General features: G+C 44.4%; 1 protein-coding gene across 9 annotated transcripts in view; it reads left to right on the forward strand.

Moving 5' to 3' along the window:
* Positions 1-18,199, forward strand: part of TMCC1 (transmembrane and coiled-coil domain family 1) — a 202,940-nt gene that overhangs the window by 150,647 nt on the left and 34,094 nt on the right. Inside the window, exon 1 of one of the 9 annotated variants that reach the window (XM_069811732.1) lies at positions 8,490-8,618. The exons of the other annotated variants lie outside the window; for them this stretch is intronic. Within the exon in view, the coding sequence (XP_069667833.1) occupies positions 8,589-8,618 (30 nt within the window). The 5' untranslated portion in view covers positions 8,490-8,588. Of the gene's footprint in view, positions 1-8,489; positions 8,619-18,199 lie in introns of those variants that run through there. 9 annotated transcript variants of the gene reach the window in all.

Genomic DNA, 18,199 nt, shown 5'->3' on the forward strand with positions numbered 1-18,199 from the left:
TGCTCTCAGTGCTTTTAACTAAAGAAGCTCTTGCATTTAGTAACTGTGGACTAGTCTGCAAGTCCATTTTTGCTGACGTTGATTGTCTGCATCCATATTGTTTGCTGAGTTGCTTGTATAATTGGCGCTGCCATGTTGATGCTTGTGGAGCTGGGATCAGGTTCTTTCTGACAGCTGTACAGGGTTGGATTACCAAAGAGATCATGTGCCCTGGCAGGGGTCGGGGAGCTTGGCTTTCCCAGCTGGGGTAGGGCAGCCCTGCAGCTGAAGGCTCATTCCTGCAGGCCCTGGCTGCTCGGATTTAGAAGAAAAACATGGCTCTCTTGCCTGTGTAGGATAGAGAACGCAAGACTAGGGAAAAACTGGGGAGAAAAGAGACCAAAGCGCCAGCTCATCTGCTCGCGTACAGTTAGGTGTAAAAGCCAAGAAACGCTGACCAATGTGGCATGTGATGAACAATTAGTGAAACTTTACAGTTTAGTGAAAGTTTACAGCTTTACAGAGAAAACACTTTACAGGACCAATGCTTTATTTAGCATGCTTGCATTTTGCAGACTGTGGTGCATTAAACCCAATTGTTCAGGCTGTTCTGTAGTTTCTAGATACCATCCCTGAATTCTTGTCACATTTTACCTAATGGACAATTTTTAGTACACCTGAACACTTCTCAAGGATCATCCTCTTACCTGCTCATGTGTGATGGGTTGACCCTGGCTGGACGCCAGGCGCCCACCAAAGCCGTTCTATCACTCCCCCATCCTCAGCTGGACAGGGGAGAGAAAAATATAACAAAAAACTTGCGGGTCGAGATAAGGACAGGAGAGATCATTCACTAATTACCATCACGGGCAAAACAGACTCAGCTTAGGGAAAATTAACTCACTTTTTATTACAAATCAGCCAGAGTAAGGTAAATGAGAAATAAAACGAAATCTCAGAACACCTTCCCTCCACCCCTCCCTTCTTCCCGGGCACAACTTCACTCCCGGATTTCTCCACCAAGCCCCCCCCAGCGGCACAAGGGGGACAGGGATGGGGTTTACGGTCATCACATGTTATTTTCTGCCGCTTCACCTCCTCAGGGCGAGGGCTCGTCACACTCTTCCCCTGCTCCAACGTGGGGTCCCACCCACGGGAGACAGTCCTCCACGAACTTTCTCCAACGTGGGCCATTCCCACGGGCTGCAGTTCTTCACGAACTGCTCCAGCATGGGTCCTGTCCACGGTGTGCAGTCCTTCAGGCACAGACTGCTCCAGCGTGGGTCCCCCACGGGGTCACAAGTCCTGCCAGAAAACCTGCTCCGTGGGCTCCTCTCTCCACAGATCCGCAGGTCCTGCCAGGAACCTGCTCCAGCGCAGGGTTCCCACGGGGTCACAGCCTCCTTCAGGAACCCACCGGCTCCGGCGTGGGGTCCTCCACGGGCTGCAGGTGGATATCTGCCCCACCATGGACCTCCCTGGACTGCAGGGGGACAGCCTGCCTCACCAGGGTCTTCACCACGGGCTGCAGGGGAATCTTCGCTCCGGCGCCTGGAGCATCTCCTCCCCCTCCTTCTACACTGACCTTGGTGTCCGCAGGCTTGTTTCTCTTACATATTCTCACTCCTCTCTCCGGTGGCTGTTTTCCGCGTCCCAACGTTTTTTTCCTTCTTAAAAATGTTATCACAGAGGCGTTACCACTATCACTGATTGGCTCGGCCTTGGCCGGTGGCAGGTCCGTCTTAGAGCCAGCTGGTATAGGCTCGCTCTCTCTCGAACACAGGGGAAGCTTCCAGCAGCTTCTTACAGGAGCCACCCCTGTAACCCCCCCCGCTACCAAAACCTTGCCACATAAAACCAATACATTCCACCCCTCGCCTCTGTGTATCACATTTTTAAGAAATATCATTAAAATCTACATTCATCACACAAAATCTTCACTCACATTAACAAAAAGAATTCCCCACACCAAAATCAAAATAATATCATCACAAAACCGACAAAAAGTGGACAATTTACACACATTCCACCCCTTGTCCCTTCACCACAATTACAACAATAAAATTTCCCCACTCATCAAGCAGCTCTTAACTCTCTAGCTGCGTTCAGTCCATGTTTTGCCCGTTACCTCTCTCAATTACTATCCTTATCTCAAATTCCTCACACTGCCCGCATTCTCCACCAAAAAGACTGTGATGGGTTGACCCTGGCTGGACGCCAGGCGCCCACCAAAGCCGTTCTATCACTCCCCCATCCTCAGCTGGACAGGGGAGAGAAAAATATAACAAAAAACTTGCGGGTCGAGATAAGGACAGGAGAGATCATTCACTAATTACCATCACGGGCAAAACAGACTCAGCTTAGGGAAAATTAACTCACTTTTTATTACAAATCAGCCAGAGTAAGGTAAATGAGAAATAAAACGAAATCTCAGAACACCTTCCCTCCACCCCTCCCTTCTTCCCGGGCACAACTTCACTCCCGGATTTCTCCACCAAGCCCCCCCCAGCGGCACAAGGGGGACAGGGATGGGGTTTACGGTCATCACATGTTATTTTCTGCCGCTTCACCTCCTCAGGGCGAGGGCTCGTCACACTCTTCCCCTGCTCCAACGTGGGGTCCCACCCACGGGAGACAGTCCTCCACGAACTTTCTCCAACGTGGGCCATTCCCACGGGCTGCAGTTCTTCACGAACTGCTCCAGCATGGGTCCTGTCCACGGTGTGCAGTCCTTCAGGCACAGACTGCTCCAGCGTGGGTCCCCCACGGGGTCACAAGTCCTGCCAGAAAACCTGCTCCGTGGGCTCCTCTCTCCACAGATCCGCAGGTCCTGCCAGGAACCTGCTCCAGCGCAGGGTTCCCACGGGGTCACAGCCTCCTTCAGGAACCCACCGGCTCCGGCGTGGGGTCCTCCACGGGCTGCAGGTGGATATCTGCCCCACCATGGACCTCCCTGGACTGCAGGGGGACAGCCTGCCTCACCAGGGTCTTCACCACGGGCTGCAGGGGAATCTTCGCTCCGGCGCCTGGAGCATCTCCTCCCCCTCCTTCTACACTGACCTTGGTGTCCGCAGGCTTGTTTCTCTTACATATTCTCACTCCTCTCTCCGGTGGCTGTTTTCCGCGTCCCAACGTTTTTTTCCTTCTTAAAAATGTTATCACAGAGGCGTTACCACTATCACTGATTGGCTCGGCCTTGGCCGGTGGCAGGTCCGTCTTAGAGCCAGCTGGTATAGGCTCGCTCTCTCTCGAACACAGGGGAAGCTTCCAGCAGCTTCTTACAGGAGCCACCCCTGTAACCCCCCCCGCTACCAAAACCTTGCCACATAAAACCAATACATCATGCCATGGCCCTTAGTGATAAGGTTTCATTGACAGTGTTTGTTTCAAGATGTTTTTGTTGATCCAACCATCTGGAATGTGATCTTTGGGGTTTGGGGGGGGGGTTAACTGTATATAATTAATGGTTTTAGCAAGGTAAAGAGAAATTTGACATTATTTAACTTCAAAGTTTAGAAAGAAAAAGTGCTTAAAGTATTAAGACTTGTTGAAGGTCATATATGTATACTATGTATGCTGAAGACTTTGTGATTTTGGATGGTTCAATTGTACCAGTCAGTGTGAAGACCCGATCCTGTGTCCGTGACCTCCTGGGGGCCTCTGCTCACAGGACATCTCCCAGACCAGTGTCCCATGCTGCCAAGTTCCCATGTATGGCTGGAGTAGCAGATTCTCTGTGCCTTCTCTGTGTGAAGGCAGCATTTAGCTATTACACTGGCATTTACCACCTGAGTGGTCATTTACTGTCTCCAAGGTAGCAGCACAGATGACATGACCTCTGTTCTTTACCACTGAAATATTGCCATACAGTTGAATGGCATAAACACGTTCCAAAAGGAACTGGTTAGTACTGTCTGCTAGTCTGATGTCCACTTACAGTAGAGCTTCTTTGGTTTCATAAGACTGTTTCCTTCACAGTTAATCATGCTCTGTAGACATCAGTTTTGTGAGGTCGGTATAATTCATTATTGATAAATGATGATCTGGTGGCTGGATGCATTTGGCAGTGGATTCAAAATTATGTATACTGAAGAATTTAAAATGCATCCCAAAATTTGGAGAATCACAGAATCACTGAAGTTGGAAGGGACTTGTGGAGATTGTCTAGTCCAACCCCCAGGACCATGGCCCAGGTTTTGGCTGACTCCGGGGATGGAGTCTGGGCAACCCACTGCAGTGTTTGATCACCCTTGCAGTAAAAAATTGCGCGGGGTTTTTTTGAGTGTTTAAAGTCCCTCTATGCATCCTTCGTAATTTCACAGTGAACAGCTTAGCACAGACAAAGCTTTTAAGGTATTTGCTCTCCTTTCAGGGCTTAAACATTCTTTGAAAATTGCATTTGATTTAATGCTGTAACCCAGGAATCCCGTTGGACTGAGACTGTGAGGAAGAGAATTTTGATGGTAATATAGGTTGTAAGGAAGATGCAGAGCCCTTTGTGTCCTCACAGACTGGAAATGGTTACTGAGATAGCAAGGGAGTAGGAGCAAATACTTCAAATTAAAAAGTACATAACTGTATATGGCTGTTCCCCCCGGGGGAGGAACTGTTCAGTTCGTAATAAGTAAAGTAAGAAGTAAATAACTGTTCAGTACTCGTGTATGTTCCAGTTAGTTATGTGAAAAAAGGCAGTTTTCTGAAGTTTCTCTAAAAAGAGATGAAATGCTAAGAAGATTCAAAAAGAAAAACTTGACTTGATTCCATGAAATACAAGCAGTTTGTGCAATATGCAGGTCTATGTTACTGTGAAGATTGCATTTTACATGTAGCTCTTTTAAAACTGTACATATGCTTTTAAAAAAAAGAAATCTCACTGTGCATCAGCTACTATCTGTCACTCTGTCTAGCCACGTTTCAGGTTACTGAGGATTACCAGTCTAGAGTTTCTTCTGCTTCCTTCTGAGTAAACCTGATTTCTAGATTAAATGACTGCTCTGTTCCAGGAGGTAATTACCTGAAAGGTTAAATAGCTTGTGTGTAGAGAATGTTACTGATGTCTTGGCAGCCATGGTAGTATTTCAGCTAAAGGTTTGCTACACAGTACTGTAACCCTTATTTCTATTAATTTAATTGCTGAAAAATTAGCAAACAGTATTTATATCACATTTTATAGAAAGGGCAGTAAATTACATTAGATACTTTGTAATGCCATGGAGGAGCAACACTTAATTATTCAAGTGGTTCAGTGGCTATTTTGACTGAAACTCCATCTGCCAATGCAGAAATTAGTTCTATTTTTAACAACATGAGACACTCTTCTGCAATTATTCAGCAGAGTTGCTTCTGAGAGGGTATTTTCGTGCACTACTTTTGACTGTCTCCTGGGTGAGGTTTGTGTGTGATCTTCTGTGTATACTCTTTGTTGTCTTACAACAAAGCTGAGCTGTCTTCAGCTAATCAATGACAGTTTTCATTAAAAGTGTGTGGAAAAACTCCAGTCAAGAAGCAGAAAACAGCTAGGTGCTTTCAGAAAGTTTTACTGCCTACTTTGAGGCCAGGTTTTTGAATGGGGAGAGTCTTTAAGCAGTTAGAGTTGGTACAGTGAGAAGGCAGGACTCTGAGCCCTGCTCATCAATACATCCCTGCTTTGTTTGCACATGGCTCCCTTTCATGAGATGGATGCTGAAGGTTACACAGCTGGAAAACAGAGATGATGGAATTTGCTATCAACTGTCCTATTTTAACTGCCAAACATTAGTCCAAGTAAGCTGGGTTAATGAAAAATACTCTGCTGTAACTGTTTAGTTATCTGGGGTGATTTTACCAAAAGGTCGGTGGGTGACTCCGGAAGCAGCTGTGTACAAGATGGTGGTACGGAGCTGGGGACGGCACAGACAGATGCTGCCTGTATGGTATGTCCCTCCGTTGGCTGAGGAAGATGCTGCCTTTGCCATTTGGTTTCTAAGCTATCGATTGAAAGTAATGGAAGTTAAAGAATTTCTCTATGAGCTCATGCCCATAGCAACAAATTTTACTTCAGCACCAGTTCAAGGTTTGTATGTGTGGCTGCATGGTTGTGCCATGAACAGAACAAAACCTTTTGGGGCAGCATGTGCTGAGAGCGTTTGTGTGCATATGGAACAGCCATGGGCTCAAGTGGCGCTTCAGAAGCACACAGTGCTGGTGGGCAGTGACTGGTGTCCCAGTCAGGCTGGTGGTGGCCTGGCACGACTCTGTGCAGCTGTAAATGCTGCTTACCAGCAGTTTGGAGAGGTGACTGTACCTGTGTGGGCTCATTGTGACCCAGGTGGGACCATGTCGTCCATCTGAGTAGTCATCAGTACTACCTGCTAGGCAGAGCCTGTATGGTAAATTGAGAGTAAGAATGAATTAATGTGTATTGGGATCAATGCATTATTACAGTAAACTCTAGAAATGTACCAACCTGAGTCACTCCAAAGCTTCCTTAATTAATTGTTACTTTTTTTCTTAGAACATGCTTTAAGTTAACCCAGACTGAGACATCTGAATTTTTTAAATTTTAATTTAAAAAAATAAAAAAAAGAGGTGGGCACAAGAATGGACTCTCCTTCCAAATATTCAGCAGTGTAAAAGCTTAAACCAGTGTGAGCAAAAGGAATAACATTATAATTCTGGTCCATTGTAGGATTATCAACAGTTAGTCCACGCTGGTGGCTTCTGCAAAGGTTCACACTCTCAGTATTGATTTAAAGCATGCCAGTCCTAAAACTACCTGTACACTTGCTGAGCAAGAAGATGGAACAAGGTTCCCTTTAAAAACTGATCATAGTTACTGATCAGTTGGCAGGGACTGCTATAAGAACAAAAGGTGTGCTCACTGGCTAAACTTAAAATGCATTTATTTCCCAAAACTCTAAACCCAAGTGAGATAGCAGTTAAGTCAGAAAGCCAAGCTTGTGTTTTGACATTGAGGGGAGCAGAAGGAAGAGAACTTGTTGTTTTTAAGCCTGTCTTTTGTTGTTGCTAGTTTTTCTAAATATTTCTGCAGTTCTTGCACTTTTTTCAGTTTCCTGTCTTCAAACAAGGCTTTTACTCATGCTGCTATTGAGTAGGGCTGCTCAGCAAAAGCTGAAATCAGGCAGGTGGGAAGAGTTGGCAGGTTGGTATTGGAGGCTGAATCCTGGTGGGCCACCCTTAGGACAGCTTGTAACAGAGCAGACTTCCCCTGAAACAGGGTTGTCATAAGCTTGTCAGACTATTACTAAATAGATAGTTATTACAAATCCAGAGAATATACTGATGTAGATCATCTCTGTGTGTGACCTGAAAAACTGTGAGGGAAATACACAGCGTGGTGTCTCTTAGACTTAGTATCCACCTCTGCTTTCTTTGAATGAGTATGGTATGGACAACCAGGCTGATTAGCAATTAATAGAACATAATCCATGTGAAACCATGCCTGGTGAATAAATTAACTTTTCTGTTAAAAATAATGTTCTTTTTAAGGATAGATCTGTTATGAATAGAGGGCAAATGCAGTTGTCTGACTGCAGAGCAGTAATTTATGAAGGAACTTCTCTCACTTCTCCTTCCCCAGAAGAACGAATTGTCTCACCACCCAACAGTTTCCCAAAACATACAGCGTATGCTTGCTACGCTTACTCAAGGCAAAAAATAAAAGCCTCATCTTGATGTGTTTTCCCCAGAGGGCTCGTTCGCACCCCAGATCTTGCTTGGGATCTGTGCTGCCCATTGTGCCTTGTGGATTTATACTTGGCAGAGGAGGGCGGGGGGAAGGCTCCCCACCTGCTTCCCAGAACCACCTCACTGTCTGTCTCACCAGGGAGGGACAGACCAGATGCATCGTGTCTTTTAGCCATGTTTCCAGTCCAACAGCTCCTTCTACAGTTAGGATAACTGTAATAGGGCACCCTAAAGCTGTGCAGGGGGCACCAGCCAGGTGACAGTTTTTTCATTTGTCTCTCCTGGGACTGTGCAATGCACAAGGCTTCTGTGCCATCTTCAGCAGGGCAGGTTTTGAATTTGTCTGCAGTTAGCTCCTTAACTTTTAATAGGAGTCTGAGCCAACCTCCTGTGGCAGGTTACAGAGGAAGAGATTTTGAGGTTACATCTTGCCTGGAGCTCTGGAAGAGGTGTAAAGCATGTCATTCAACCCAACAGTCTTCCTGTTGGAAGAAAATGTGAGGTATGTTTCTGTTCGAGACTATTATGTTTGGTTTTTAAAATAAACTTCCAATACCATTGCCAGCAGATGTATTTTGCTTTTTGGTTTTATTATTCTCCAGAAAACAAGAGTCTCACTTCAGATGTGTTCCTGACAGGGTCAGCAATGAAGTATTTTTAGCAGACTCGGTAACTCTTCTGCAGTGCATTCATGCCTTGCTTGTTCAGAGCTGCAGTTGCTTTCTCAAACATGCATTCGGGGCTTCTGCCAAGACACTCGGGGTACTACTGCTTCATATTACAAGGTCCTGCTTTGTCAGGGCAGAATTCAGCCTGACAGGGCTGGAGCTGGTCTCTACTAACGTAACTCTGCGGTACAGCATGTTCAGCCGGCGGAGGGGTGCTGGGGTTAGACTGCATGCTTCTCTTGCTGCGCACCCAGCATGGAGGGCTCGCTGCCTGCCTCCGAAACCGTACGTCTTGTGGCTTTCTCCTTTCTCGGATATCAGCGGTGTTAGGGTTGTGAATGCAGCTGGTTTGCTAGGCAGGGACCTGGGTCACCAGTGAATGCCCAGGCTCAGCACTTTTGTTAGCTGCTCCTGCTGGAGTTTGCTTTTTAAAAATCAGTCTGCAAGCTACTGCCTAATTGTGATGCTGAAGGGGTAAAATCAAGTATCTTCTGTCTGTCTTCTCATGAGACGGGGTTAGATTCTTTTTCTCTGCGGTTGCTCTGTAGTAAGCAATGTTTGTGGACCAGCTTGAGCTCAATATTAAAATAAGGAAAACTGTTTGCACTGCTGAGGTGCTATTTGTCTTTTAAGTATTTGATCTGTTCTTGCTGTGGGGTAAAGGTTTTGTGTTGGAAGATTCCCCGTGGATGCAAAGAACCTGCGGTTTCAGTGGTTTAGTGATTAGGAAAGATTTCTAATATCAGAAGTCTGTGTCTTTTGGGCTTATAGTTAGAGCTTCTCCAGTTATGGTAAGTGATTTCTTGCAGGGAGCTCTGAGGTCAGGCTTCCTCATGGTAGTCCTCCACAAAGTATTCTGGAATTTGTTCCAAACAGCACAGAACGTGGAGAATTTGTCAGAAGGTGCCATGTACAGATTTGGTGAACAGCAAGGAATGTGAACAGCAGAGGAAACACGGCTGAGATCAACTTTTAATAATGTTTAGAATCTCTTTAGCATTTAATGATTGTGTTTTATTAGGACAGTAAGGCAGTTCTAGGAAAATCCCTGCTCTTCAGGAAAGAATTGCACTTTTTTGAAAGTCTGCCTGCAGATCCTAGTTTCACTAGAAATGTTTTGGTTGACTTCAAAATCAGGTGTTTCATTAAGAAAACAGTGGTGAATCCCATAGTGGTTCCCTTCCCTCAGTCTAGAGGCAACTTCATCAATCCTGGGATTGCTGGTAGCATTAGCACTGATTTTATCTCCCGCTCACGGCATGGTGCTGTGCCTGGTGACCTTTCTGCCTTACGTAGGCTGTGTTGGAAGCAGGTTCTGCTTCGCTTTGGGATCCGAGTGGGGACCTTCCTCTGAGGTTACAGCAGGTCAGTCCGGGCTGCGGGGCTCCCTGCCTGGCTGCCGCGCGTACCCCGAGAGCTGGGGGAGTGGCTGCAAGTCAATGGTGCTCCGTAGGGATGAAAACAGGAGAATGACATACTGTGTTTGGCCTGCATACGCTCATTCCCAGAGGACAGAGCTGCATTGTTGGGACAAAGAAAAGTGAAAATACTAAAAGCATTCAAACTATTTTCTTTTTATTTGGGGAGCCTTTTTCTTTTGTGCAGCTCTGCTAAGCGGCCAGACCAGCATGTAGAGCCACTGACAGAATTTAAAGGTGAGCTGAGAGCAGAAAGAAAATCTTGGCTTGCATGGGTTTTGCTTTTTTGCAGCTTACAAGGAAGGGGGTTTATATTTTTATATGAGGCATTATCAAAGCTAGGCTAAGGTGCCTGGAGAACTAGTACAAAAGATAAGTGACGCCTGATCTATTTAAAAGGAGAAAATAGTCAGTCTGTTTTCAGCTTTTTTTTGTGGTACGTGTTCAATTTCAATGACGAATACTTTGGGTTTTAAAAATTCAGCTTTCTTGTGTCATCAGTTTAGCTGCAAGTATCTGGGTCTTCAGTACCTCTCCAACAAAGCCAGGAAAGATCAGATTTTTTGCTATTCATATTCCTACAGTTTAAGGAAATGTGGGTTAAAGGGAAGAAGTTTTGTAGCGGAAAGGACATTTTATGTGTGTTCCTTTATAAGCTGTCAATGGAAAAAATAGCACAGTGCTACATATCTTAAAAACTTTTTTGTAGGTCATCTGCAAGGAAGAATTACGTATTTGTTGTTGAAAATTTTCAGTTGTGGGGGTTTCTTTTTTTGTAAAACAGAATAGTGGGTGTTTGAGTTTTTCCAAGTTGTTTGTTTTCTTGTGGTTTTCTTGTTTTTTTAATACTGCTTTGACATTCTACTTTCACCAAGGCCACCAAGAAGTTATCGACCTAGGACAGCGACTTATTGTTCAGGATGATTTGTCATTGCTATTCAGGATGCTGCAGCTTCCTCACGTTAACCAAGCTATTAAATTAGCAGGATATTATCAATTGGAAGCTTCATTGTTACCATTAACCCAGAGAAGATAGCTGTTAAAATAACCAGGGCAAACAGCGGTTCATTTTTTTACAGAACTAGGGTTATATCCTGAACAATTTAATTGCTAGTCAGATTTCCCTGTACTGTGAAACATCTTAAGAGATATTATCATAACCCACATGAAAATGAAATCTTACAAAACACCACAACAGTCTTAAAACAATGAGAGGGCAGCAGGGGAAGGGGAAGTTCCAGAGAAGAAAAGCCCTAATAAGCACACTTTCACAGTGGGGGGTTGACAGTTGGAGAAAAGAACTGAAATTGATCCCAGGTGGAGTGGCTGGAGCATGTGGCTGGAGTGTCAGGAAGCAGAAGAGGATGCCTGTTGGAGAAGAGCTTGGGCCAGTGGGGATGGGGTTCAGGGCAAGGCAGCAGAAGCACTTGGGGCGTTCATGGTGGCTCTGCTTCCTGGAGGCTGGTTGTCCAGCTGAGGATACACTCTCATATTTAGAACTGGGGTTTAGCAGATTGACAGAAGAAGTGCAGAAGTTCAGAGGGGAAGCAGCGTGCAGATCAAGCTTCCAGAAGGAACAAAACTGAGCCGAGGATGAAGCCTCTCAAAGAGGACATGATACAGTAGGTTCAAGGTATCATTTCCCATGAGACTTGACTGTAAGAGTGAAGGTAGAGGTACTCTCAAGGCTAACACTAGATAAGAGAGCTTCTGGAAGAAGAGCATTGTCTAAAAGGACAGATGTAGAAAGAACACGTTCGTAAAGTGTCCAAACGCATAAAGCAACACCAAAAGTCAGTACTGGCAATGGATGTAATGTGAGAGACAAACCAATGAAAAAATGTTAAAGACAGTGGTATCTTCCTCAGCAGTCCATAGTATTAAAGATTTTTAATCAAATAAATTAAAGAGAAATGGAAAAGCAAATGCTTCCTGCTTTATGAAGAACTCGATTCCAAAGACAACATCAATTTAGCCATTTCTTTGCCATCAATAATGCATCAGTTTGGATTTAAGATCACGTACACTATACCCGTAGACCAGTATTTATTTGGAAAGGGAGGGGACACTAATTTAGGGAAGATTGATGGAGAAGACAAATATAACCTGAAAATATTCAAACACAAATGCTAGTTTCTGTGATAGCTACCTGCCTCTGTAGTCTGTGGGAAGGGACAGAATTTTCTGCTTTCTGTTAGTGAGCTGAGCTTGAACACACCTTGAGAGCATTTGATCATTATACGGCTCTCTGCCCACATACAATGGTCTGGTATGATGTAATCTTGTAAGCTTCTGGATAGGATCACCATGAGCAAAGATTATCAGAGCTTGTGACTTTTGGATTGATCAATCAATGAAGTCGCTCAAATTATTATTTTGTTCTGTAAAGAAAGGAATAAATAAGGATTGTTGTGTGCCAGCCACTGACTTCCGCAGCCTCTTGTACATCATGAACCCAGAGTGCACACAGAAACGGAATACTTATTTTGTTCAATACTTGCTCTGAAACCTGCAAGAACAACACTTTCTTTTGTCTGAATTTGTCCATGTAATCAGTGGCCCTCTTCATAGTTTACATTCACATCTTGGTTTTGTGTTCTGTAATAAAGGAGCCTTCTCTAGAATGTATTCGCATCTTATTTATGGCCTGTGGGGAATCTGCTTTCCTCCACACCCTGTCTGTTGTGACATTATTAGTTCTAACGATGTAATTTAAGAGTTCACTTCATAGATCATATTATGCAAATCTGATAGATGGGCTTGCTGAATTTTATGTGCTGCTATCAGTGAGTTTGATTGGCTTTTCTGGTTTTAAGATTTTTGTAGAAATTCTGCAAGTTCCAAATATAGCTTCAAATTTTCAGTTATACTGTGACTTTAGTCTGCTTTCATGGCAGAAGAGCATTCAGAAGCAAACAAACAGAAAGAAAGAAAAAAACCATACTGCTTTCCAGAGGAACTACAACTGTAAATCACTGTGGACGTGAAGCTCCTTTAGAAATCAAGCAGCATGTTCTGAGATTATCTTTCACTTTTGAGCTGAGAGGAGAGCTATCAAATTAAATGTATCCAAGCCATTTTAATGAATGTAAGACCTCAGATATATTATTGAGTTAAAAAATTAGCCTATGTCAGCTAAGTTGTAGTAACCCATCATGTCATGTGCTTATTGCACACTTTAAGCTCATTGCAAGGTAGGAACAAAATCTTAAATCTTGATCTACAGACTTTAGGTTCAGGCAGATGCATCCTGCCTTGCAATTGCAGTGGCCAAGACAACTCATGTTTTCAAATACTGTGATTAACACACAGCAACTCAGTATGTCAATATGGGCTCTTTGTTGACACTTTAAAATCGACTTGATACATAGATACCCAATAAAACTGAAAGCTGACAAGTGAAATTTTGTTTAAAGGAAATGAAAGGTATTTCAACCACAGCTGTTTGCCTTTCCAACTTGTTATTGGAGAAAACATAGTGTTAAGACTAAAAGAAATATTTTTTCTGGGGCATGGGGCTATTCTATATCAGTTAGACTTATAGCGGACATGGTGATGATGTTCATGCCAGCGGTATTGAGAAATGAAACACCAAGCCTACTTGGAAATTTTCCATTTCATCACTGTGCAGTTTTTAGGTTGCAATTTTACTGGTAAACTTAATCCTTTATGCAGACTGGGCATTTTGCCTTGATTGTGGTTTCTGCTGAGCCAGAGTGATGTTGCATAGTATGCTAGAAGTCTTTATTTTGTATTTTACCATGTCAGGAAGAAGGAAGATAGTTTTTTATATGCAGATTTCTAACAGGTTAATGAAAAAAAAATACTAAAACCATTTAAAGATCATCATCCATTTACTAATCAGGTGTATTACATCTTAGGCTGTGTCTAAAATTGGAACTGGACTATGAATGCTCAAATATTAAATTTGGTGCCCTTTGAGGAAAACCAGAGCTGTGAAAGTAGATATGCACAGAATGAATGACATTGTAAAGATGCTTTTTGCACTGTCCTGTATACAATGGTGGCTGTAGTGTGGCTCATGGGACACTAGTGGCAGCCTGTTGTGGTTTCTTGGAGACAGGGAATAGCAGCATAAGATGCCCTCAAAACTAAGTGCTGTTTCTTGTCAGCAGCCAGGTGCTTCAAGCCCAGTTTGCTATCACCTCCTGGTAAGAAAAGGAGTAGTCTCTGGAGGCATACCTTCTTCTGTTTGCAAACACAGCTTGGGAGTTACTCCTGGATAAATGTTACTCTTGGATCAGTGCAGCCAGTGAGATAGGAGAAGGTGGGATTTGGCTCTCACAGCTGCAGGTGTTGGACCATTTTACCTAACAAAAATGCCCAGTGAAGGTGAAGAGTAGAAAATCTGTTACAAGGAAATTTTTGTGGCTTGTGGTGAGGATATGAGAGTTCTGTAGACTTGAAGAATAAGCAGAGGAGCTGTTCAGAGTGTCAGTGTTAAACTCTGGAGCACTGGTCAGAGCTAGGACAGAGTATTACCCTGACAATGATAGTAGGTGCCAGCAGCTCCTTCCTGACCTGTTAGCTGGTGAGAGCGGGTTGAAGGCAGTGGGTCTGTTCAGGACCAATCTCTGGAGCTCGGTGTCTCTTCCCACATCCCCTCATTCACCACCACCAAGAGAAAGTGTCCCAAAGTTTAGAACTGATTGCCACGAATGATCAAATACAGCTGTTAGGGATGAGCAGAAAGGCCACCAGTCCTGTCGTTGGACAATGTTTACCTTTGGCCAGCTTGGTGCAGCACTAGTGCCCGCAGGCTGCGGAGCACCTGGGCTCCCGACATGTCGGCAGTGCCAGCTGCCCGGCGCGGGGCCCGTGGGGCCCTCCCAGTGAAACACAGCACCACGCTGTGCTCAGCGGGGCACGTTGGCTCCCCGGTTAGGTGGCCTGTCATGATTGGCCATTGATAATAGCAGAGCAAAAATAATTGTGCTGTTACACACCTGCAGGTTTATGAGCAAATTCTAAGCAATATCCTAAAGGGATAGGGGGTTTTATTTCCCAGTACAACGACTCGTACCTTAGTGGCGTAACATGTAAATGTTCATTGTTCCAGGATTTTTCTCGTTATGGGGTGTTGACACAGAGGTGGGCGCGATAGCGGAATGGCTGGGCGTGCTGGCGGGGTGCCGGGCCGGGCTCCAGAAGCTTCTCTGGCGCGGGTGCGCGAGGGGCCGGCAGCAGGCAGCCATGCAGTGCCCCAGGCTCGCCCTAGTCCTGTACCTTTCTTTGAGGGGAACTGAGGCCCTCTCTTCCAGGGCCGCCTTCTCTCTGAAGACCTCTGTCCCTTGCTGTTCCCCCAGCAGCTGGTGGAAAAGGCACACAAGCCCAGAGCAGTCCCTTCTTACTGTAGGTGACAGGTCTGCCAAAGTTTGACTTTTTGTTCCCCTTGCTTCCCCTCATGGCTAGAAGTGCAGTGTATCCTGGATAGCCATGAAGCAGCAGCAGTGAGTGAACCCCCCGACTGCTAATTCTGGGCTGAGGTGCAGGTGATCATCTTGGATTTGTCAGTTTTTCCTGTACCTGGGAAAATTGCAAGGAATGGAGGCTGAGGACAGGTGACTTTCTTCCCCTTCTTGAAGGGTGTCAAAGGCTGCCTCCATACTGTCAGTGCACAGAGCACTGTAGCCCCCGGGCCAGTCGCTGGGGACTGACCCGTGCCAGTGTCCAAGCACAAGCTAGTTCACACAGCTAAGGGCTAATGTCCTTTGGAGAGATTAGCCACATTGCAGCACTGTGCCAGGGCTGCCCCTCGGCTCCCTCTGGCACCCTGTTGCCCTTGCTATTTTTGTGTGCCTTCTGAGATGACGTGCTAAGAGCCGTCTCGAGTATGCAGCGTAATAGTGGGGGAGTGTGTCAGGTACACTGGGAAGTGATGTGAGGGACTGAGCGTGGAGACCTGCTAGGCAACGTCAAAGGGCTGACCCAGGCAGTGACTGGCCAGAGCAGACCTTGGTCAATGTGACTCCAGATCTCCGGATGTTTTTCTCAGAGGAACCGTTTGGCCTCCTCAGGAGTGCAGCAACAGGTGTGTAAGTGTAGACCATGGGGAAAATAGTGCCTGTACCTAGACAGGATCGGGCTCTACTGACAGCACGGATGCACTGAGAGGATGGACAATTGGTTTCTCATGAGGAAGAAAAAAGAAAGTCAGTCAGCCATTTCCATTCAAGACCAGCAAACTTCTGACTTGATCTTATACAGCCAAGCTAAAATTTTATTTTGCACCAAGATGTCCTTTGCTTTAATGAGATTTAATGCAATTTTGTATGTCTTTCAGATGGAAGTCTTTAAAGTTCCATTCAATGTTTGGAAGTGGAGCTTAATCAGTACTAATAAATCAGCGTTAAGTGGGGTTTTGGATCATCGCGTGAACAGCTGGAATAGACAAGCTCAGCAATAACTTTTAAAAATCTCTCCGCACTAGGTTATAAATATTGAGAAGTCCTTTTCTAAATAGACATCATTTTAACCATGTATGCAAATCTGGTCTAGTAGCAATTTCGCAGACAGCAACCAGTTTTCTCTCATTGTTACTGTGGGAAAGTTGATTTGATGCAGCAGTAATCAGGCGAATGCCCTTGGAAAATGTCCTTGATGTTGATAGCCTCCTGAAGGATGATCTGCCTATTCATACACAAGTTTGCTCTCTAATCTAGTTCATGGAGCCATCTGCTGGCTAATAACAACTCCAGCTATGGACTGTTGTTTGGTAGTACTTCAGTTTTGAGCTGCATCATCACAGCCAGCTGTGGTCTCTTTGTCGAGATTCAGAGTGTTGGTATTGTGTACTAAACTGGTTATAAAAAGCACCATCAATATGGCCGCACTTCACATCACGGCTACAGGGTGCAATATTTATGGACTAACCTTTCTCTCTCTCTCGTTATTAAGTGCTAGTAGAAACATTTTGAATACTTCTGGAAATGTGTGTGGGAAAAGGAAGGGCTGTTTTTCTTATGGTGATTAAAACTGGGCCAAGAAACTGCAAACAGTAACAAGGAAAGCAAGTCCTATACAGAGCATTCTTTGAGTGAAATCTAAAAAAAAGACAATATAGTCAAAACTAACTTTATCCCAGTGGGTGTGTACAGAGGAGGGGAACTCCAGTTCTGTGCAGTGACTTTGAAGTCTAGGAGCTTAAATTAGAAGGTAAATGTTAAATAATGCATCAGCTTAAAGTGCTTCTGATCCAAATGGTACCTTATACCATTAGGTTATTGCAGCTTTTATAATCGCACGCAGTTTTATAATTTGTATATGCCAGCAAGAACATTAAGGTGGCTTTAGCCCTTGTCCCTGGGCAGTGAGCGTGGGAATAGACTGTTGGTTTTCAGTTTTGGGGGTTAATATGGATCAAGCTCAGATATCTGTGATTAGGTCTTGCAGCTGTGCAGAAACTTACTAATCACCACATAATTAAACAGAAAGCCTCAGGCAAGATGCCTCATATCACTGAGATTATTGATCCAGGAGTAGCATTTGATTATTAACTTTTCACTGGCTATATAAAGTTCTGGTCAATAAAGGCAAATCTTGTGGCTTTGAATTTTCAGTAATCTGTGTTCATTTTAAGGCTTTATGGTAGCAAGTCGTTTAACTTTTCCACCTGTTTACTTAAGCAAAATACTGTAAATTAATTTACTGAGCACAACAAATGAGGTCCCTTTCTCTTTCCTATTTTTCTTTCCTCTTCTGTATTTTACGAGGCTGATATTTTCAGTGTGGCTAAGATCCCTTTACCCCAAGTACAAGGAAAACTGTACTCAGAAAACTAGGATGTGAAAATAAGCCATGATTCAACCCTAATAGATGATAGCCATGGTAGAGGCTGTAAGACAGGAAAACTTTGCTGTTCATCATTGTGTCATGCAGCACTTCCCAAACCGAGGTGAAACATTTTAAAGAGATGAATCATGTGTCTATTGCAGCTCCCAGCGTTAAGGATCCCATTTACCTTGACTTAGAAAAACTCACAAGAGTGAACCATTCTTCAGGAGCAAGCTAATGAAAAGGGAAGGAGGGTGACATTTTTTGTTGATGGATTCAAGTGCCATATCAAGAATAGATTTTGCAGCGATAGTAAGAGGTGCAAGATAGTTCCTGAAGATCCATATTTCTAGGGAGCCCGTGTTTTGGTTAAGGAGTTAAAATTACTTGAGCATCTTCGTGCCTGCTGTCTGAACAGAGTCCTTTGGAGCTGAAGTGATCTTTAAGTATGCTGTAAAGCAGGTGTTTTGTACTCCTTTTATAAAAATACAGTCATTTAGGATTTATCAAAGGGGGGATTTCCTAGTTTAGTTAGAAGAAAGCTGAGCTTGTTGCGTTTCAAGCAGATCAGGAGAATTATGAATTCTTTGGACTTAGGAAGAATGTTTTCTTTCTGAAGTCCTGAAAATGAGTTGACTGATGTTGAGTGCACAG

Source organism: Haliaeetus albicilla, chromosome 24 (assembly GCF_947461875.1).
Source record: "Haliaeetus albicilla chromosome 24, bHalAlb1.1, whole genome shotgun sequence".
Taxonomy (NCBI): domain Eukaryota; kingdom Metazoa; phylum Chordata; class Aves; order Accipitriformes; family Accipitridae; genus Haliaeetus; species Haliaeetus albicilla.